This window comes from Stylophora pistillata, chromosome 10 (genome assembly GCF_964205215.1).
Source record: "Stylophora pistillata chromosome 10, jaStyPist1.2, whole genome shotgun sequence".
NCBI lineage: Eukaryota > Metazoa > Cnidaria > Anthozoa > Scleractinia > Pocilloporidae > Stylophora > Stylophora pistillata.
The window spans coordinates 28,096,501-28,118,297 of record NC_142528.1 but is presented as its reverse complement, the minus strand read 5'-3'; the positions used below and the strand labels follow the sequence as shown (position 1 = coordinate 28,118,297).

General features: G+C 37.9%; 3 protein-coding genes across 3 annotated transcripts in view; 1 reads left to right on the top strand and 2 right to left on the bottom strand.

Annotated features, from left to right (window-relative positions):
• Nucleotides 1–452: 452 nt before the first annotated feature.
• On the bottom strand, nucleotides 453–4,982 carry LOC111341285 (single-strand DNA endonuclease ASTE1). Its single transcript, XM_088735294.1, is given in 5 exon segments — nucleotides 453–1,155; nucleotides 1,431–1,514; nucleotides 2,143–2,616; nucleotides 2,619–3,364; nucleotides 4,004–4,982. Coding segments are annotated over 5 exon segments (1,779 nt in total). The 5' UTR covers nucleotides 4,438–4,982; the 3' UTR covers nucleotides 453–1,114.
• Nucleotides 4,983–9,776: 4,794 nt separating this feature from the next.
• LOC111345277 (uncharacterized) lies at nucleotides 9,777–15,114 on the top strand. The gene is made up of 5 exons (XM_022952551.2): nucleotides 9,777–10,790; nucleotides 11,266–11,329; nucleotides 12,439–12,494; nucleotides 13,178–13,254; nucleotides 14,137–15,114. Exons 1-5 carry the CDS (start codon nucleotides 10,660–10,662, stop codon nucleotides 14,139–14,141), a joined length of 333 nt encoding a protein of 110 aa, XP_022808286.1. The 5' UTR covers nucleotides 9,777–10,659; the 3' UTR covers nucleotides 14,142–15,114.
• A 945-nt stretch (nucleotides 15,115–16,059) lies between these two features.
• LOC111345274 (single-strand DNA endonuclease ASTE1) overlaps nucleotides 16,060–21,797 on the bottom strand; it is a 5,877-nt gene continuing 139 nt past the window's right edge. Inside the window, exons 1-3 of the mRNA XM_022952547.2 lie at nucleotides 20,942–21,797; nucleotides 18,878–20,130; nucleotides 16,060–18,341 (exon numbers count right to left, since the gene is read on the bottom strand). The exon at nucleotides 20,942–21,797 is cut by the window's right edge and continues 139 nt beyond it. Coding sequence (XP_022808282.2) covers nucleotides 18,235–18,341; nucleotides 18,878–20,130; nucleotides 20,942–21,354 — 1,773 coding nt within the window. The 5' untranslated portion in view covers nucleotides 21,355–21,797 and the 3' untranslated portion in view covers nucleotides 16,060–18,234. The remainder of the gene's footprint in view (nucleotides 18,342–18,877; nucleotides 20,131–20,941) is intronic.

The following is a 21,797-nucleotide window of genomic DNA, read 5'->3' as shown; positions in this document are numbered from 1 at the left end:
CAAGCCCACAACTGAAAAGAACTATTTGTGAGACGCTTGAGCTTCGCAATTTGTTAGGAAATCGTGTGAAGACAAGGTAATTTTTAGAGAAAATTCCAATTGATGATAAACAAAGTATCATAACAGGATAATAATGAATTATAAAAGAAACCTTACCGAATACAACAATAATCTAGCATGACTTACATGATCTCCTTTTCCGCTACTGAGAGACTATATTCGTGAATTATAGACATAATGCTGTAATCGTGAGTATCGAGGAAACTACGTCCTGCAAATGTCTATAACGTCATGTTAGAGTGAACATAGTAAGATCAGGTATTCTTTGAGATCATGGAAAAGGTACCGGAGCTTTAAGTTCATCAAAGAACTTCAGCGGTATTCGTGTAGGGAGAAAATCATTTAATGCTTGGCTAGTCCGTCACAGACAATTGACAACACTAATGTGAGAATCCATTCAAAATATAATTTATTTAAAAGCATACTGATATTTTTTCCAATATTGTAAACTATTAAAAGATAAATTTAGAACACAGGCACTGCAGCGGACAAAAGCGGAATTATAAGTCTTTACTTCTATTTCGTTCACTTTAACCTTCAGGGACTGATTAAATCATTATGCTAAAACTTCTCAAAAAATGTTTGTATGAATTTTATGACTGAAAAAGAAAAGAAAAAAGTAAACAAACTTTTTAAAGGGCAGTGGGATGTCAAAAATTTCAAACTAAGATCCACAAAAGTCAGGAAGTTGTTGCACGGTTAGTATTTGGCGCTGTCCGCAGACCCCTCGTTTCTTTTTCTTTTCTGGAGGAAAACAGAACAGGTTGAAGATGCAAATTCCTTGCTTTCGTTTATTGAGCGAGAGGCGGATCAGGAACATCGAAGAACTCCCCTCTGTGATTGTGGAGGGTAACCTGTAATTTTGGTATGGTTTCCCTTTGTCAATCAACCAGTAGATCTTAAGACGCCACTGTCACTGTGCTTGAGCTCTAAAGGGCTGAAGGTGTTTTTTGGGCGCTGCCCTCCTAAGGTGGTGATACCTCACCTGGTGGCTGGGAGGTCGCTTCTAAGAGATTTTTCTTATTGCAGGGCTTCCACTGTAGTTCATTCTTGGTCAATGCAAGCGCAAGCTTTGCATTCTGGCAGCAACATCGCCTGCAAACAGGACCATTCACAGACTCACACTGGAGTGGTAATCATTTCATATTAAAGTTATTGCTGTTGTTTCAATGATACGTTTGCAAACTGAATTCATGCACCTATGAAGTGGAGAGAGAGTTTCCCTCACCAATGAAGTTACCACGAACTAAACAGAAGGGTCTGACCCACATGCCTCTAACAGAAGAGGTTGTTATTTTGGATTGAGCATGTTTATTAACATGAAATTCATACTTCAAAAATAACAAATACTTTTTTCAATGCGCCTTTACCTTCCCGATCTGTAATCGCAGTGTAAAGCTCCTTATATCGCGAAAGACTGCTTGGAGAACATAGTAAGGTTTCTGGGTTATGACCTGGTGGAGAGAAAGAAAACAAGTATTATTTCACCAATTCTTGTTACTTTTATTCGATGGGGGAAGCGAGAAAACACTCCGTTGCTCAATTTTCTGAGCCACAGAATCTCTTAACTTCACTCTGATGGAAACGTTGGAGAACTGAGGTGGAACAATAAATCATCGTTGTTGTGTATTGTACCAGGATTTTCCTTTACACCAGGAGGAAACAAAACATGTATTCTCGGCCTGGTTACACTTTAACAATTTCCTCTCTGTTATAATCCTTATCGGTTTTCATTACGCTCTATGACTCTCGAAGATAGAAGGGAACTGGTTACACTCGTAACAAAACTGTGCATGGTAATGAAGACAAACAATATGACCGGTTTGACTGTCGTGCAGTGTCTTCGTTGCTCAAACTCCATGTTTGGCCGGTGTAAAGCTCATATAAAATGGAATCAGGGGGATTCACAAGGATAATGAGATCTAAGAAAAACCTTGACTTTTAGAGGTCCTGGTCGAGGACAACGCCCTTTCAAAAAAAAAAAGGGGGTCCACTCTGGCTTCGTGGGTGCGCAACATTAAGAAAGAACATAAAATAATCGACATCGAACGTTGGAAGTTTCGTGACCTGGCGAAAACTAACCTTCATTCAGTTCATCTTGGAGGCAATGCGCTAGTCGACCATTGAAAGTCTTATGAATACACGGTGTCTGTAAAGGCTCAGACAAAACGAAGTTTAGATTAATGACATCTCTCAAAACACACTGCCATTGACAGAAGCTTTGCGCTGCTCTCTCATCGAAGGGTTGAGATCTATATTTTCTTGGTTGTTCTAGATATTGTTTCCACGAGCCTTCCTCTAATTGGACACAACTGCAAAGTATAGCAGACAGATGGCTTGTCTCCAGGGGTGGTTGCGCGTTGCGAAGGAGAAAACGTAGTGATGATGCGACTAACGCGAGCTCTTTTGGTAATGACTCCACTTAAGCTGTGTCTGAATCAAGCGCATCCAAGAACAACGTCAATCTCTTTTGAAGATCAAGGCTTGGAATAGAGCTCAACGAAGGGACCCCATCATTGTAAGGCTTAATATCTGTGTGCTTAACTGCAATGCCTCTCTATCCCATTCTTCGACCTTCTTCATGTTTCTTCCTTCATCGCTTAAGATATCATACGCCAGCTGTCTCAATGACATTGAACACTGATTTGACGATCTGCTCTCACGGTCCTCAACCTGGACTCTCAGAAAAACTTTTCCCGCCGCTAAGCTGCTCATAGAATCGGTAGAAAACTTTCCTTCGCGAAACGTGCGCAATACCTCTTCGTCAAGTTCGAGATTATTTTGGGTTCTCAGAAGACTACATACCGCTTCGTCTCGGAAGTAACTCAACACATTTGATTTCGTGACTGTGTATTCTTGAAGGGAATACTCGACAGCTTGCTTTAGCCGCTCTCTGCTTTCACCCGGCTCAATCAATTCCAAAGCGAACTCAAACGCTTTTGTTTCTGTGATTGAGTCAGAGAACTGGGAGAGCAAACTTGCGACGCCTAAAAACCTCACTTCCTTTCCTCTGCGACCATCACTGAAAAGAGTCCAAATTGTGCGGTTGAAGGATTTCAGCGCTTCCCAACTCACGTAATCATTGCCTAGTAAGGAAGCGAACAAAGGGAGCAATTCTTCGCGTATTCCAAAATATGTTGCCAAGTTACTGCGGTAGAAAATGCGAGCTGTTAAATGATCGACATCGAAAGAAGAAAGTGGGATGAAGCCACCCTCAACATCAAAGATGAAGAAATCGCTGTCGTTGCTCAAAACAGGACATTTCCAATCCCTGGCTAAAGAGGCGATGTCAGGATCTGCTTCACTGTAGAAAAGAAAAGAGAAAAGCAATTCCTTAGAGAACTTACTTCGATGGATTACAAGCGGAAAAGTGATTCCACGAGATGAGTACGCCAAACATTATGAAATATGTAAGAAGTCGTATCAATTTGTTCCCTAATATTGTTCAAAATATCGACAGATGTTTAATCAGAATTGGCTGCCTTTATCATCCCTTCTCTTCAATTACGGTTGCCTTTTATTTTCTTCATTAACATTACCCATTACCTGTTTCTAGTTAAATCGCTACGCTTGATTAACACTTCTACTTCCTCGGGGCTTCCCCGGCTCAGCTCTCCCGCTCCGTGAATAAGAACTTATCGATATCTGCAGTTTATTTTGCCTTAATTTCGGTTACGTGTGAAAGTGAAAACAAAACACAACCGGAACACCTACTTGTACAAAATGCGTGTGAATAAAATTTCCGAAATTGACCGGAACTACTGCCTTTTGGGCGAAATAAATCACTTTTTGCATTACCGAGTAAGGAAAAGCCTAAAGAAATGGGACCAAAAATGTATTTCTCCATCTTTCGTTTCATATCCTAAGCATCTGAACACGACTATATTTTTCGTCAGTGTAATATCATTAGCGCAAGCTTATTATTTATTTGATAACATCTTACCAGTCAGAAACAGCGAATCTTATGAGGTGATCCCTGAGGACCTGTGCGAATACAAACTTCGCCAAAAGCGGAAGTAGAAAGTATTCATCGCCATTAGGCGATGGTTCATCCTTGAACAACCGGTCAGCCGTTTCGATCCTTTCCTGTGCTCTTTTCTTCTGCGTTTCCAACTTCTTATCGCTTTTATCATATGCACCATCTAAAACTACGAAAGATTCTACACCTTTAGATTTTAAAGCGTCGAAAAACAACAGCACTTTCATGTAAAACTCCTCGTACTGTCCCCCACACCGGCAATCGAAGCCGTTTTCTTTATACAGGTAGTTACACAAGTTATCTCCGTCTATGATGAGCTTTGTGTCTCGCAGCTCGATCTGTCTTCCAAGGAATGGAGCTGACTCTTTCAGATAAGATGTAAGTCCCCGAACGCTCATCTCTTGAACCACGACAGCAAGCGAAGCCGCGGAGACGCGAACCTAGTTTGCCTCGCAGGCCGATACAAACTATTATAAGGAGGTTATGGAGGAGAAAACATTACCACAGCGAGAGTGTTGTTGCAAAGATTCAAAGTTTCATTGACCAAAAATACCTGCTCAATTTTTTTTTCCTCAGCTTCCTCGCACGGTAGTGGAGTCTACGAATGGGTTTGAATTCTTTTAATCTCATTTGATTTAATCTTGCATTGGTTGGTACCATACAAACACTACAACACTAAATAAGGGCCTAAATTTCTATTCCCCTTTTCATGATCTTTTTTTAGTTAAACGAAACTGAAATTCCCCTTCCTTGTAAATTCTAAATCGGGAAGTATAACATAAAAGATAGACGCGAACCTAGTTTTCTTCGCCGGTCAAGCAAGCTCAGAAAAGGAGGTTAATGAAAAAAGACCTCAAGTACGATGTGAGTGTTGCTGCTTAGGATATCATTCTTAGTCAATAACCAGAGATACCCTGTTCTTTTAGTTTGTTTGTTTTTTTTTTTTTTCTATCAGCTTCCTCGCCCGGTAATGGAGTAAGCGAGTGAGATTTTATCCCTTAAATCCAAAAAACAGCAATCGGTAAAGGAAACAGTGCAATAACTCCAGTAAGCCTTACTTTTCATCAACTTTTCACATCACATGAAACTGAAATTCACCGTCCTTAGCTAACTTATGATAGAAAGGTAATTTTGGTTTTATTAACAGAGTTGATAATGTAAAATGGTGACCTTAAAGAATTTCAAAGCCGACGTTAGCCCTTCATCTTTCGCTCTGACGATGGGCTAACGCTCGAAACGTCAGCTTTGAAACTCTTTACGGAGGCCAATTTATATTATCACTCAGTTGATGAAACCAAAATTACCTTGTGGTACTCCCCCACCGACGCAGCACCACAGTTTCTTAAGAAACTTCCCCTCTTTATTACAGAAGTGTGACTTGAAGGTAAAGCAAACAATACAGCAAAGAACTAAAGGTGTTAATCATAAATGAATTGAAAAATTAATTATGCGTTCATTTTGTTGAATGAAAGGATACGTAAGGTTACATGTACTTTTAAAATCTTCCTCAATGAATCTTAAGAATTGAACCAACAATCGGTTACCTACTCACGATGTGAAAAGGAAAACTAAGCAGGCTTCAGTATCATTTGAAAAGAAACGGATCGTAAGATATTCCTTCCTCAGCTGCCGAAGAGTTTCAAGTTGCTTAGTAATAGCTGTAGTATTCGGCGAGAAGTCACGTTAGCATCATCAATTGTTGTCAGGCAACAAATTTCCTCAAACGTAAGCGCTTTCAAATCTACTTAACTATATCTTGCATGAATTTGTAAACGGGTTAACTCAATTATTCGCCGAAGGCGACATGAATATTATTGAATATTCTCAAGGGAATAATTGTGTTAGGATGATTTCGAATTATGTTGTAAGTTTGTTTTGATGTTGAAACCAGTCTGTTACAACTGTTTTTATTACTCGGCCAGTCTATACTAGAATTTAACATGTTTATTTAATTCAATCCACAAAAATTTCATATCTTTCTTTTTAAAAGTGTTATTCCAAACATAAAAGCATCTCTTGTGCTCTTCGGAATTGAATTTTCTCCCATCGCATTAATGACTTACTCGGTAACATTGAGAAACATTTTGAAATTTAGCGCCCCCGCCGTTATCGCCTCGCGCGAGTTGATTGTACGAGGCGAGATATGACACAATCCTCGACTGATCAGAGCGCGTGCATCTCTATGATTACCGGAATAATAATACTAAACACGTATTGGTGACGATTAAAAATTATTAGATAATCGTTTACAGCAAAAAATTTGAGCTGATATCTTCTCCAAGAGAAAGTTCTAATTAGGAATATGCCCTAATTATTACATCTACTAATATTTCAAACAAAGGTTGTCATAAAACTCTAAAAGTAATACGTAATGATTACATATTCCATCCAGTTCACTAGAGGTGATGCCAGAAGAGCTTAAATGCTTTCACTTATCTTCCTAACCTGACTAGCGAAAAAATAAATCTTGCCTCAAAATCCATATATTTAATTTAGTCTGATGTTTGCATTCCTTGGTTCATATGAAGACTGGAAAGGTCTTGTATATGCTCAGTGGGTAGTGTAACGTCCATTGTTCTTGTTTTTTTTCTAGTCCACGTCTAGAACATCAAAAGAATTTCTCGTGACTAGTCTGTTGGCAGATGACCGGCTTTCTTAGACGCGGCATTTTGGTGGGAAGTCTCTTCTAATGAGCGATCGGTTGCTGCATGATAAAGTTTTTCTAAGCGCTCGAACTGCTCTCTAGGAATAAGATTCTTCAGTATGATGCCTGAGTGAGTGGGAGAAAGAGAAAAAATTTGATGCGTTCTTCCGTTTTTTCCTCGAAAATTGCAATCAACATTCAATGTAGTGTCAGTACATGTCATAGTTAGCACTAAGCGTTCAGTAAGGCGGTGTCTCTGATCGCTATGCGTTCACTAAGCGTTCACTAAGCGTCACAGTCATGCCGTGCGACATCCTAAAACAGCATGCTCCCTGAAAAAAAGATACTTAGATAGGCAATTTTTGGAAAGACCGAGAGGATTTATTCAAATGAATAATGCTTATATTGTGACTTACCTCGTTCCAACTCCTTCAGGAACTAATGTGCCAAAGGTCCACGTAAAAGAACGTTAAACTGTATGGTATCTCTCGGAACACGCTACCACTGATAGAAGCTTTGCGCCGCTCCCTTATCAAAGGGTAGGGATGAAGCTTCTTTAGTTTTGAGATATGTTAGACATTATTTTTCTGACTGTCTCTGCAAAAGCATAGCGATCAGAGACACCGCCTTCGGTCGCAGCTGTGCGTGGTGGGAGAGAGAACGGAGCGGCGCTGTCAAGCACTTTGGCCCCTCAGACGACAGTTCCATTTCTTCTGTCTTTGAATCAAGAGCTTCCAAAAATTTGAAGATGTTCGGTGTTCTGTGATCACTGAGGCCTGCCGTACTACTTGTTAAAGAAGGGACCTTGCACTTGCCAGGTTTGATGTCTTGGTGCTCGTATCCAGACCCCAAACCACGCTCAGATTAGTAACCAAGCCTCATGATGGTTTTTACATGAATGGTAAGCGGTGTGCGCACTCCGATTGTGGTAGCGTTAATTTCAATATGGCGGTAAAAGCGTTAGAAATGGTTAGAGTTTGACTGAATATCCCGTAAAAGTTAGGCCATTTCTTTTCCCTTTCATAATAGGTAAATATAATTTGATATATTCTGAACGTATTAAAGTATTTTTCATTCGTATTTGTCACGTATTATATTGTTCTCAAGGACAAACGGAAGCACTGTATTTTAGCATGTAATTTGAGACAGGTTTTCGAGCAGATCAAATGCGTTTGTACGTCGTAGTTTGAAGCCTTTCAAAGATTTGCATGGCCACTTTGATCCTTGTTTAACAACTCTGACCAAACGCGCTCAAACGCGCTCCAACGGTACAAATGTTTTATGCATTTTAAGTGCTAGTGTTTGAGACCCTTTTGTGGAGCGAAAAGGCCCATTGTTGTGTTTAGTGTGTTGCGTTACATAGCGTTACTACTGCAAGGGCATTTATCAATCGTGTTGTAAATCTACTTTCCTAAGTGAAAGAAAATTAAATAATAGTGAGTGTTGTGGGTAAATCTCCTATCTTGATCATTGAATGAAGGAAAGTTTAATTAGAGCAATGAAAAGAGTCACTTGATCCATGAAAACCTCTACCTTGCGTGAGGCGACACGCCGGAAAGCAGGAAAGCAAAAAGCAATCGACCGTTGAAAGATGTTGAGAGGCCTGTGCGTCTCCTACCATTCGCTAGCGCTTTTAAATCCTCTACTCTCAAAGTTTAGCTCTTATTAGGATATCTTTGATGACTTTCCTTTGCGATGTGATAATAAGGGTAAGTTTTGCGGTGTCATAACTCTCCATCTATATGTTCTTGAGGTTTGGCAAAGCCGGATGAGATCGTGTTACAAAAGGCAATATTTTCTTCTGTGCGCGCGCTATTTTCTTTGTTTCAGAGTATACTTCTCTCCGGAAGTAATAACTCCAGAGGTACGTTTCTCAAAACCCTAATATAGGTTTCCTCTTTTCTCGAAGCGTATTTTGAAACACTGTACGTTTTTACTAAAGGTGGAGCGCGACAAATTCGTTCATTCTTTGGAGGCGTGAGGCTTCTCCTTTCACAAATCCCGTAGTTACGCTTGGTGGAAAAAGTTTGTCTATTACAAGGTCTCTTTCTCTCTAATATGCGTTTGCATGTCAAGGGTCAATTCACAGTTGAATAACTCGCGTCTGGGAATATAATTACTGACTTTGAAATTACTCATCCCGTCATTGCGAGTGTAACTGCTGCCATTTGTGTCAAGATTCTTTGACAGATTGCAGTTTCGAATCTTTCTAAATAATGTCAGTTACCTCCTAAGAACGAATTCGTCACGGAGGAATGACAGGAGTCGCGCAGGCCCGTCAAGGGTTTTAACTTTCGAAGGGATAGCAACAGACAGTGAATCCCCATTACAATCCACGTATATTCATGCCGCATCTCGCTGCCACCAAAGGTGTTCACTCTAACGCGTCAAGATGCAAATGACTCAGTTTTTGTTTTACGACCATGATGCAACGCAATCAGAGTGGGTACACCGCCTGCATTGTAAAGGCAACAGACCGGCACGGACTCCACATGTAGCTTTGTGGTCGGGTCGCAGGTAAAATAAGTCTGTGGTCTGTGGAAAGCTAGTCTCAGAATTTACAGCAAGGAGCTTAACCCGATAACACTATTATATAAAGTGAAAAAAACAAAATTTTCTGTGTCAAGAACACCTAACTCTTCGCGTCAACTATCCTGACTTACTCCTACTCTTCTAATTTCCATAAAAATGTCCTCGACAACAGCCGTTCATCACATGCTGCGCTGAACCGGTTTTTATTTCGGTTTGAAAAGATGGCTGAAGCTCAGACCTACTCTTTATCAACTTTAAATTTTTCAAGTGTATTTTACGAACCAAACCTAACACTGTCTACTTACCATTAAATGCCTCTTAAGCTTAAAAAACTGGAAACTTTCCGACAGCATACAAACTCGCCTTTTCAATTATTTCTTCTCAGCACTTGTTATTTAAATTCACAGGGAAAAGATTTTCAATTGAATATATTATAACCTGTTCAGCCAATCAGACAAGAGCACTTGCCATCGTAATGGTCAAAATTAAACTGTACCCCAGCATGAACTCGACAAGTATTGGCCGCTTATATGGTTTACCTTTCAGTTTGGTCCCGTGCTGTGGACTGCTTCGAAGCAATAACTTCAATCGAAGGTTTGGGAGTAGTATGATTCATCTTTCAAGCTTCACCTTTAATTTCAGCGACATAGAAGATGGCAGCACAGCCTCACTTTCCTGGCAGTTTCTTCATGTTTCTCAGCTTCCAAAGTGATCCAATTATGCCAACAAGAGAGAGAATTAAAAAATAAACAACAACAGAAGGAACCACGAAATAGAAAGCTGCCTACTATCAGTTGGGTAACCCTTCACTTCGCATCCACTACATCATCTAACTTCTGTTTTTCAGATGAAATGTCCAAGTTGGCGGTTACTGCTTCCATTATCAACAAAAAAAAAAGGATTAAAAGAGATTATCTTTAACAGCCAGTGAAACTTTATAAGTTAAAGTTGCCACTAATTCATGGTTTCCACACGATCTTAAACAATGACCACCGAAAGCCATCTGAGATCGAGATCTCAAGTACAGAATCGGCTCACAAAAGCCATCTTTGAGATCGAGATCTCAGGTACACAATCGGCTCAGGGACTTGTCTGAGTAAAAGATGTGACTAGATTACCCAATTTGTCAAGGGAGTACTTGAAGAGAATTGGTCGAAATGGAACACAGCGGGTTGCTTTTCAAGGCTGGAAAACGTGGAGGAAGGACAACAAGTTATGAAAGGTTGGAGAAAGGAACTTCATCCACATTGGTTAGAGAAGAACGCACTCTCCTATACTGACAGAAAACTAAGATGTTTCACAACAAACACAATTAAACGACATTGACTAAGAAAGGGAATTTTGTGCAACACTTCAATTTATAGCAAGAGGCGTCTTCATTTTGTCGCCGCCATGTTGCCGTCAGAAAGATTATTCGAGAAGTTTATTATTCGAAAAATTATTCATGTATGTTCCGCCTTCCCAGGAGACTTTTCGTCCCAGGTTCGTTTCGCCTGGAAGTTCTTTCGCTTCTTCTTCCGTACATTCCTGCAGAATAGGGAGCAAAGAGCACAAGACCGATAATTCATTTACAAGGTGAGATTGAAATTCGCCACCAAATCACAAGTTTTCATAGAATTTCTTAAATTCAGATTAGATTTCTACAATTTGACACCCCAATTATATAGAAATGGTCTCCCTTGATTAGCGACCCGATGAAATCTTATTTTTTACACCTTGAGAGATAGCTAGTTAGCAAAACCACGTTGTGATAAGTTAACAAATATCACATCAATCCTAAGTTAGCTCGAGATGAATTTTTGCGAGCGAGCTCATTGTTGAAATCACGCCGAACGCACCTTGCTGGGGATCTAACCGCATAGAACGCACACATTCACCTTTGCAGAAAAATACTGCAAATATCGCATAGCTACACCAATTATGAGTTTCCTCGTGGCTAAATGCGTAGCTGACCTACTGAAAAAAAACCACTTGTGTAGGGCTTGTATACAGCGAAGTGAATAGATTTGTAGTAAGCTGAAAAAATACGCTAATTTTGGTCTTGTTTTAGGTTCTTGCTCATATTTGAAATGGCAAATGTCTCTGCGATTCCTGAAATCCTGTCAAACGTGCAGGTAAGACATGTCTTCTTTCATTTAATTAGTTTTGAAAATCAATCAATTTTTCCGATTTTTTTTCGACACAAATCCTTTTACTTTTAAGGTTTCAAGAATTAAAATATTTAAGCTCATGTTTACGCTATGCATCAACAATACAAGATTAAAGTGCCATTAAGTCATACAATTCTATTAAGTTATTGGGTGTAAACATTGTTGATAATTTAAATTTTTCCGACCACATAAGTAACATTTGTAAAAAAAAGTAGCCAAAGGGTAGGCGTAATTAATAGATTAAGGAAGTTAATCCAAGTTAAGGCTAAATTACAACTTTTTAAGGCTGCTATTCTGACTTATTTAACTTATTGTAGTACTATATGGAATTGTTGTAAAGCTGGTGATTCTAGAAAACTAGAGAGAGTACAGAAACGGGGCCTTAGGGCTGTTTACTGTGGTAGTATATCATCATGTAGCGATCTTCTTAAAAGGGCTAAATTAACAACCTTATATAACAGAAGATTGCATGATATAGCCGTGTTAATGTATAAAGTTAAAAACGATCTGTGCCCTAATAATATTAAGAACTTGTTTGGTATTAATAATAACAGGTATAATTTAAGAAACAATGACTTCATTATACCCAGAGTAAGCACAACACGTTATGGTAAGCACTCTCCTAGGTACTTAGGCCTAGTAATCGGGTCTAAGTTAGATGAAAAAACAAGAACAGTAAGAACGTTACAAGAATTTCAAAGTGCTTTAATTTACATACATTAGATATACAAAGTTTAATCTCTTCGGAAAATTGTAAGAACTGTATTTTATGTAAATCTTAATATTTTATATTATCAGTATTGTATACACAGGGTAGGGTAGTACATCTATATAGAGTCATCTATACGGGGCAGGATTGCATATTTTATGCGTTTTATATATATTAGATTAGTTTAGTTTAGGTGTCCTTATTTGGTGGGAAACCGCTACTGATTTGACACATTAATAAAGTCTATTATTATTATTATTATTATTATTATTAAAGTGCGTCTCAAAAAGTAGATGCTGCTCGTGTGAGACTTAGTGGAAGGTTACGAAATCTGCTCACTAATGCACGTTAATTTCAAAAACAGGATAGTTCAGGCCAGATCCCACCTGCAAATGGTGCAGGTTTTAACCGGAGTTATAGGTAACTTATCATCAATATTATAATATACTTAACTTATGATAATAATACTTAGTATAATAATAATAATAATAATAATGGAAACTTTATTTGTGTTTTTAAATGTACAATTGTAAATCTAACTACGTATAGGCAATTTACAAATGCTGCTTGAGATTGGCTTATTCAACACACACACTAAAATCAAAATTGCATCAAATCTGGGTTATCCCAATTCCTATTTCTACAACAAAAGACGTAATATGTTGCTCTAATAGCTATATTTATAATTTTCTTGATTATGTAAAGTTGCTGCTTTTTGGCAATGCCTATGTCATTCATCATGCCTAAGAACATAGAGCATTCATCTAAGAAAACGCCAAGGGAGCTCATGGACATTTACAAATTTCACACATCTGAAAGTTCTATAATAATATAATTAATTATAATAATACTTAACTTATAATGATATTATAATAATATAATAAGATATTATAATAATTTTATAATTAATAATTTTATAATTTTATTATAATGAATAATATTATACTCATAATAATACTTAACTTATAATAATATACGCATCAATGCTCTGAAAAGATCAATTTAAAAGCATGCGACTAAAGAAAAGGAAAAGTTGATGTGGATCAAGATTTTAATTTTAATTTAGTTCTCCTTTCCTTATTTTTCATGTTATTTTCTTTCAGAGACAGGAAAGAAGATCATAAAAAGATCAAGATAGAAGTATTTGCACAGACTATAAGAATTAGAGAATTTATATTAGGTGAGTAGAGAGACATGACTAATTATTTATTATTATTATTTTAATTCATTATTTATTAATCAAACCCTCACCCTAAAGAGGCCAGCCAAATAAAGCTCTGTGACAATTCGTGCTACGCCATATGTTGAGTTCTGAGAGGCTACCCTAACAGTTTGATGCAATTTAACATAACTTGGTGTAGATCAGGGAGGTTTGATGTAGTACGGGGAAGTGTGGAGTAGTTTGGTGCTCTTGCCATTATTGCTGTAGTTAGGTAGTTTGACGAAGTTAAGTATAGTCAGTGTACTTTGGGATAGTAGTTGTTGCTGATGTACTTTGGTAAGTTTGGTGTGATTGGTATATTTGTATTTTTATCAATCAAGTATGAAACGACACGAGACCTTACCTTCTACAAGCAGACATATACGTGATCACTGTTTTACTCTATTCTTACCGTAATAAGAACAAGACTTAAACCACGTATAGAAGTCCTCGATTTAAAATCACTCTACAGGCAAACGCCGAGGATTAACCCATTCTCTGTGCACAAAAAAACTTAGAACTTCCTGGTTTGAGCTTTTCTCGCTATCTTCATTTATTGACCGTTGCACAGTCAATAAAGCTGGGATGGTAAATAAATAGGAAAGATGACGGTAAATTTTCGTTTAGGTTTATCAAATTTAATTTAATCAAAGTACACCAGCTACAACTACTACCACCCCAAAGTACAAAAACTTAATTACACTTCAACGAAAAGTGGGATTATAACGATCATTTTTAAAACTAATGAAAATGTTATCACAGCAAGTGTTCAATACTTGTTAGCTTAGTACAGGTTCTATTTTCGAAGACTAATTAAAGCTATAATGTCTTAGTGTGCGATTTCTTTATTTTATTTCACAGGCTGAAAACAGAGCGGCAGGAATATAAATCGAAGTGATTTGAACAATAGGATATCATTGAGTTTTTAATTTTAGTTTTTATAAAAATTAATTTTATAACGTAACGTAAAATAGCATAATAACTTCATTTAAGCGTCGATGTCTTTAGCTTAGAGAGCCAATTTGGGACACTAAAATAATAGGAAACTTATAAAATGAGTTTATACATGGTATCATTCGGTAAATTTATAGTTCACTAGAATCTAACATTTTTAAAGAAAATTAAAATTTACAAATTAAAAATTACCTTATTATCTCACCTTAAAATATTTCTAAAAATTCTCAAGAACTATAAATAAAACAAGAGCCACATATGATATATTAATATAAAATATAAAACATTTTTGAAGGATTGGCTCATAAAATTTTTCTGTCGATGAATAGAGTTTTCCAGATCTTTAGGGGTTTCAAGTATGTTAAAATGAGGAGGGAGGGGTGACCCTGTTGTTTTCTGGTGAAGCCGCCGTCGAATGATCGCTACCAGTATGACGTCACACAGCAAAATAATTTTGGAAGCGCTTCGCTTATTTTGCTTAGGCGAGCTGCAAAACAGTAATAGCAGCTAACAAAGAAAGGGCTATTACAGGCTCCTAGTGGGTTATCATTGACTCACTTTCCGTAAGTGTGCAAGCTTTGTTATCTATATTTTCTGTGAGTTTAACATTGTACTGTCTCGTGAAAGTGTGTGTTGACCGCCATATTTACTTCTGCGCGTGTCAAAACAAACCGAAACGTATGCCGTTTTCTATGTAAGTTTCGAACAAATCGGCCTCAGAAAAGAAAGTTTTATTCCTTACTTATCTAATCAGTCATTTTGCTTATCAGTCCTTTTAATTTTGAAGTTGTATTAAATAGTGGGGAGGCAGGATTTCAGACGGTACTTATCTTGTCTGCTAGTAGTGTAAAGACCTTCATTAAAGCCAAAGATTCTGGTCATTTAGTTTGCTGGCTTGTGTTTATCTTTTACGCTAGTTTCCCTCTATATTTGACGCTCTTTGTTCTCCAGTGACTATTTTTTTTCGGGCTTGTATCTCAAATTGCTGTTATAGCCAGACTGTTGACTTGTGTCTTAACCGTATAACTCCCAAGATTTGATTGTTAATTCTCCCCTATAGCTCTCACACATTTCCTTGTAAATTAGTAATGAGAGTTTGGTGTTAGATCAGGATAAAAACATCTTGAGTGGAGGAGTTTGAGTGCCCTCATTACCTGTTTGCTGGTTAATGTATGGCTATGATATGGACAATCACTTCCAGGGCTTAGAGGGTTGTTAATCTGGAGACTGAAAAGGTATTGGTTTGAATTGTTGATTTCTGAAAGGCAAAGAGTGAATTGTATCCTAATTTGGTGACAAGAAAGGGTATTGCATAGTTAGTTTCTGGTAGCTAAAGAGTATTGACTTGTATCTTCTTCTGGCAACAGAAAAGGGTATTAGCTTGTATTGACATTTCTTGGCTCTTCAGTCCCCAAGGGCATTGATAGTGTTTATCATTCTTGTCTTTTCATGCAGTCTTAGGGGTTGTATCTTGCACTTTTGAAAGCTTTTTAAAACTTGGTATGAGGCGAAAATAACTTGCTCTGCTTTTGATTAAACAACTTACTCTCCAATCAAAATCTTGATGTTGTCTCTGTGGTACTCACTCTTTCAATATCTTTTATTTCATGACCAGCAAAAATTGATTAACTTGACAAAATCAAAGCAATTCTCTTCTATTGCAACATCACTATAACTCCAAATATGGATCAAAGTAGCTGATTTGAAAGATCTGCTTCAGCATTGTCACAAAACTGTGATGATGCCTATAACTTTTGCATCTGATTGTGACAATGACAATCATACTGGGGCTCTTCAGAGGAAAAAATCTACCAATTACAATCATAACACTATTCTGAAATAAGTTTTATTAATGATTCAATTATCAATTGAGAGAAAAGAGAGGGAAAAAAGGTGTCAAATATCCTGAAGCAAAAGGAGCAAAGTGAGCTGATTTGACTTCTTTTAAGGAGGGATGTACACCTGGCCCTGGTTGTTCGAAGGGTGGATAATGTCCGCTATCCACTCAACAAATCTCTATCCGGTGGATAGCGCAGTACGTTTTGGTAACACTTATCCACTGGATGGTGATTTATCCGTTGGATTGCGTTATCCGCTCCTTGAACAACCGGGCCCAAGAGGGCAGCCAATAAGGAGTTTCCACCCCTCCCTGTGCAATTAACTTAAAAAGCAGAGACAGAGATGCCTTTGAATAAGCATTTCAAACATTGAACTGTCTTACTTAACAACTAAAAAGCAAATCTTTTCAGGAAATTATTGATGCCATCCAGAAAAGCACAATTCAGTAATTCAAGTGACAGAGATGATGATAATTTTCACCTGACATGTTCCTTGATACACTCGATAAAGCTACAGAAAGTGAAAACTTATATATTCAGGAATATGAATCCTCAAGAACCATTAATATGTTAATTTGCAGTGTTTTCCAGTCTGGTAAAGCCTATATCACCAAAGAAAACCCTTATCTTAAGGTAGCTATTAAGAAAAAATACCATGTATTCCTAGTCGCTTGAATTTACTATAAGTATAAAGAATTAAATCTCCAGAACATAAATTTAGGATTGACTGTCACACAAACTACATTTGGTATAACAGAGACAATCTTTCAATTTAACATATTTATTTATAACTATATTTGGCTTTGATATGGAAATTTACTCTCAGATAAATATTTAGTATTATCATACAAATTACTTCTTCAATTCTTCAGTTGTCCCAACCAGATAACCTTGGAGTTACAGTATTAATACATACATACGTGAGGTTCATGGAGTGCAGATTCAATTCTATAAATCTTAAATATTAGTCTCTGTTTTATCCTGGTTCAGCAATAGATTTGAAACCAAAGCTTCACAACAACAGTGTAATTATGTAGAGAAAAAAGAGTAAACCAATAGACCACTTTCATAAATGGCTGCCGGATTAATATTCTTTTGTTTAAATTTAAATTAGCCTTTCTAGCCTCGTTCTCCAGTACAAAATTCAAAAGAACACATTATCTCAAGCGAGGCCAGAATGGCTAATTTAAATTTAAACAAAAGAATATTAATCCGGCAGCCATTTTTGAAAGTGGTCAATGTGTTTGTTTTTTTATTGTTTTTATGTTTTCATCCATTTCATTAGTTACAAACCTCTCCATTGATTATAAAGAAGACTACTAAGAGAGAAAATGGAGAGGGGCAAAATATAGTTGTTAGTAGTTAATTAGATGCCGATAAGTTTAAATTAAAATTTCCATATATCAACCCCCTACACTCTAACATCAATATCAAAATTCTCCAAACTCTGCTCTAAACATTTCCTTTGGCGCTGACCAGGAGAATTTGTTTGACAATCAGAGCTAATCTCAGGTTTGCAATCATTTCCTTTACTCTCATGTACTGTAAGGATAAAATTAGATACTGGTAACTCTTACGGTTTAAAGGCTAAAACAAAGCAAGACAAATTTTAGCAAGGAAAATAGATAGTTCAAGGTCAACGTAATACAATAATTAATACTGCAAAAAGTAATACATGATAAGCACTCCATCAATAGCTTGTGCATAATGGTGTTTTAAGTTTGTTATTACAATTGACAATAACCTACAGGTTGTCTTTTAAAGTGAAGCATGATTCCTATATTATTTTCTTCTTGAACATTAAACAGAGTGACATCATGGTCACCTTGTACAAAACTTAAAAAGTAAAAGACAGCATGGGTAATTGCCCATAGAAAAAGAGAAATAATTGTTTACAAATCCTTGCAGGATATCACATGATTCTGACAAGTAGTCACATCAACTGATAGTAAGGTCAGCAGATTACTGGTGTTGACTAGTAATGCATTTCCTTGAAACTGCTTGCATTGTTCCTGCTCACTTTTGGATGTTCCTCCTCTTGTTGTTGGGCTTCAACGTTGCACACAACAGCAAAACGATTTCCTAGCATTTTGTTGTCAGACAATGCTTCTTTTGACGAAGCATTTTGCCTACAAGTCTTTTTAACTCTCTCCTTGACTTAGTGTTTCTATTCACTCGCCATCTTTTCTAATAAACCACTGGTTACTGCAAGATAAAGCCTGTGAAACAAACGAAACAACCCAAAATGTCGAAGAAACTGCTGCGGTAGTTGACCTAAAAAAGAAGGCACATCAAACAGTTTTCCTCAATGTCTCTGCAAGAACTTTCAGGAGTTAGAAAAAATATATATGGAGGATATTAACCCTTTAACTCTCAGTGATTAACCTGTAACTTCTCCCTATAATATCCATACATGATCCAATAAACAGGTAATGAGAATACTCAAACTTATCAAGTAGAAGTTGTTACCTTGATTGAACACCAAATTCTTGTAACTAATTTACAAGGAAATGTGTAGCAGCTAGAGGGGAGAATTCATAATCAGATCTCAGGAGTTTAAGTGTTAATTGCCACTCCTGTTTGTGCCGCAGTCAACAAGAGTCAGTAATTACTCAGTAAGTCTCTTGAAAACCAATTTGCACCCCTCTCTGGCTACATGAAAACTAACATTGGTCTCATCTTCTGAGTCAGCAACAGTAATTAAGTTTATTTGCTTCACTATAAGTTTTGACTTAAAAACAGGGGACTCAGGCATTCTATACGAATATCCCCATCTTATTCTCATTTTCTAAAGGATTGGGTTGTCTTACCTTGTTGCAACCTTTCAAGCAGTTGTTGTGCCATTTTTCCATTGAACGTCTTATGAATAGATGGTACAGGTACTGGCTCAAGCAAAGTAAAGTTCAGATGAATTGCATCTCTCAGAACACACTGCCACTGAGCAAAGCTTTGTGCCGCTCGTATGTCAAAGGGCCATGAGGATTGTTCAGGTCTTGCAGTTCTTTCTTCACGATTGCAGAACTTGCCTTCTTCCAAGTTGACACAACAACACAGTAATGCTTTGAGGTGGTTAACTTTCAACGGTGGTTGGGCATTATTAATGAGATAACGAAGTGATGCAGCAATTAAAATAAACTCTTCACGCAAGGACCTGACATCTGTGATGTCCGAATATAGTGCAAACAACAAAAAGTGTACAGGCTCTCCCAGAACGAGGGATGGGATACAGCTCAGAGAAGGGACCACGCTCTCTTGGTAGGGTTCTACAGCTGACTTTTTGACACTTAAGCCTTCTCTGTCCCATTCGTGAATCACCTCAATGTTTCCTTCATCTGCTTTTGTCTCAGCGTCATTCAAAATTCCGTACATGAACTGCCTTAGCCACAGAGAGCAGCAGTTTGCCGATTTTTCTGTACAATTTTCAACGGGGATTTCCAGGAACACTTTTCTCGAGGTCAAGCAACGGATACAATTTACGGAAAACTTTCCATTTCGAAACTGGCGCAAAACCCAGTCATTGATCTCGCCCTTACTCTGCGTTTTAAGGGAGCTAGAGACTGAGTTATCCTGGAAATAACCCAGAAGATTTGATTTCTTGGGAGTATATTCCTGGAGAGAAAGTTCAACAGCCTGTCTAAGATGTTCTCCATTTTCAGCTGGCTTCACCAGTTTCAGAGCTCTTTCCAAAGCCTCTTCTTCGCTTGAGTCAGGAGGTTTGGAGAGCATGTTTGCAAGGCTTTCAAATTTAGCCCCTTTTTCTCTAGAATGGTTTGAAGTCTGAATAGGATTCAACGCGCGATGAAATGCAGATAACAAATTACAACTCACATAGTCATTTCCCGCCAATGAAGCAAACAAGGGAATTAATTCAGCACGAATTTGAAAATGCATCGCCAGCTTTCGCCGATAGAAAATCCTTACTGTCAAACAACTGGAATTCCAATTAAAGAAAGTAATCGGAATATACCCAGCCTTGATGTCAAAGATAAAGAAGTCACTGTCATTGCTAAGAACTGGGCAATTCCATGCATTAGCCAACGAGGCAATTTCTCTGTCGGCTTCCCTGTTGAGAAAAAAAGGAAATGGGGTTAAACGTATATCCTTCAGGGCAAGCTAAAAGCTGAAGAGGTAATATCCACAAAGAGGGTCCCCTATACCCCTTTGTAAAACCCAGTCATGTAGAAGTGGCTGCTCTTTTCACGCAACACGAATAAAATCCATAATTATTCCACGTTCATGTGAAATTTACGACGATCACTTTTCACATAAAAATAAAAAACCAAATTCACAAATTATCGATCTATAGGAGGTTCATGTCCTGTCAAAACCTTGGTCAAAACCTAACTACAGCCGTTCGAGAACAATACGTACAATTTAGCTCAATTTCAAAACTGTTAAAAAGCCAGGAATTCTCCACGCAAAATGAAATTGATTCACGAATCACGTTTACTTCAGCTATTCATTCATAAGTCACGTTTAAATAAAAATTAGTTCACATGGACATGGAAAGATCTTATCATCTTTAATTACGATTCACGAATATAAGGGGAAAAAATTGGCTAATCACACTTCACGTAAAAAGTGTAGGGGACCCTACACTAAGGCTCTTCCACTGTTTCTTGAAAAGAAGTCTCGGTAAAGAATTGCACCCGGCATATTGAACTTTATGTGGCTTTCAAAATCATATAGCGCCATAAAGTTTCTCCAACATTGTAACTGTAGTTTCTTTCTAAACAATGACCCATTGTATTGTTCTTTCCAAGATCGTGTTGTTTTATTGTTTCTAAGGCCTTCATGGCGGATTCATTAAAGGAGACTATAGGGGCTACTTTTCTTCATAGCGTTTTTAATGAGCATAAATAAATCACTCCTACCTATCACTGAAAGCGAACTTCACACCACGATTCCTAAGTGCATCCACAAACACATCCTTCGCTAAAGGCGGAAGTAAAAACAGACGATCATCGGCGGATTGCGACAAAGCATTTGATGTTTTAACCTTGTCCTTGGCTCGTTTTTCGCGTGTCTCCAATTTCTTGTCATCATATGCCCCATCGAATACAACATAGGGTTCCACGCCGTACGAAATCAGAGCATCGAAAAACGAAACTACAACATCGTAATATTCTTGGTACTGGCCACCACATCGGCAGTCTAAGCCATTGCTATCGTAAAGATAATGGCATAGACAAGGTCCATCGATGACAAGTTCTGTATTTTGAAGATTGATCTCTGTCCAAAGCGTTCCAAGTGAGTTGATGTAACTTGTCAGTCCGGGAATCCCCATATCTAGATATGAAGCCGCTTTGAAATCGGTAACAGCCGGTTTCGCTACTTGTCTAGTTCGCTGCGTTCAAGTTCGCTACATGTTCGCAGAGTTAATAGAGGGAACCCATAGCAAGAGATAGTCTACTCCATCCGCCATCTTGTTTTGAATGTGTGCACCTTCGCGATCACGTGACTTGTACCTTCAACCTCAGAGGTCTCCCATTGTTCTTATCGTCTGAAGTTCCCCGGCTTTCATAACCAGTTCCCTCTGTTAACTCTGATGTTCGCTACCAACATGCCGACGTCGCTGCTTATTCGATCGTAACACAGTAAAAGCTATGCGGCGCCGTCATGAAAGTATCCCAGATCGCTATTCGATCGTAACATCGTAAAAGGCGGCTATGCGGCGCCGCCTGAAAGTATTCCGGAGCGCGATATCTCGCGTTCGGCTAATCAGAATAC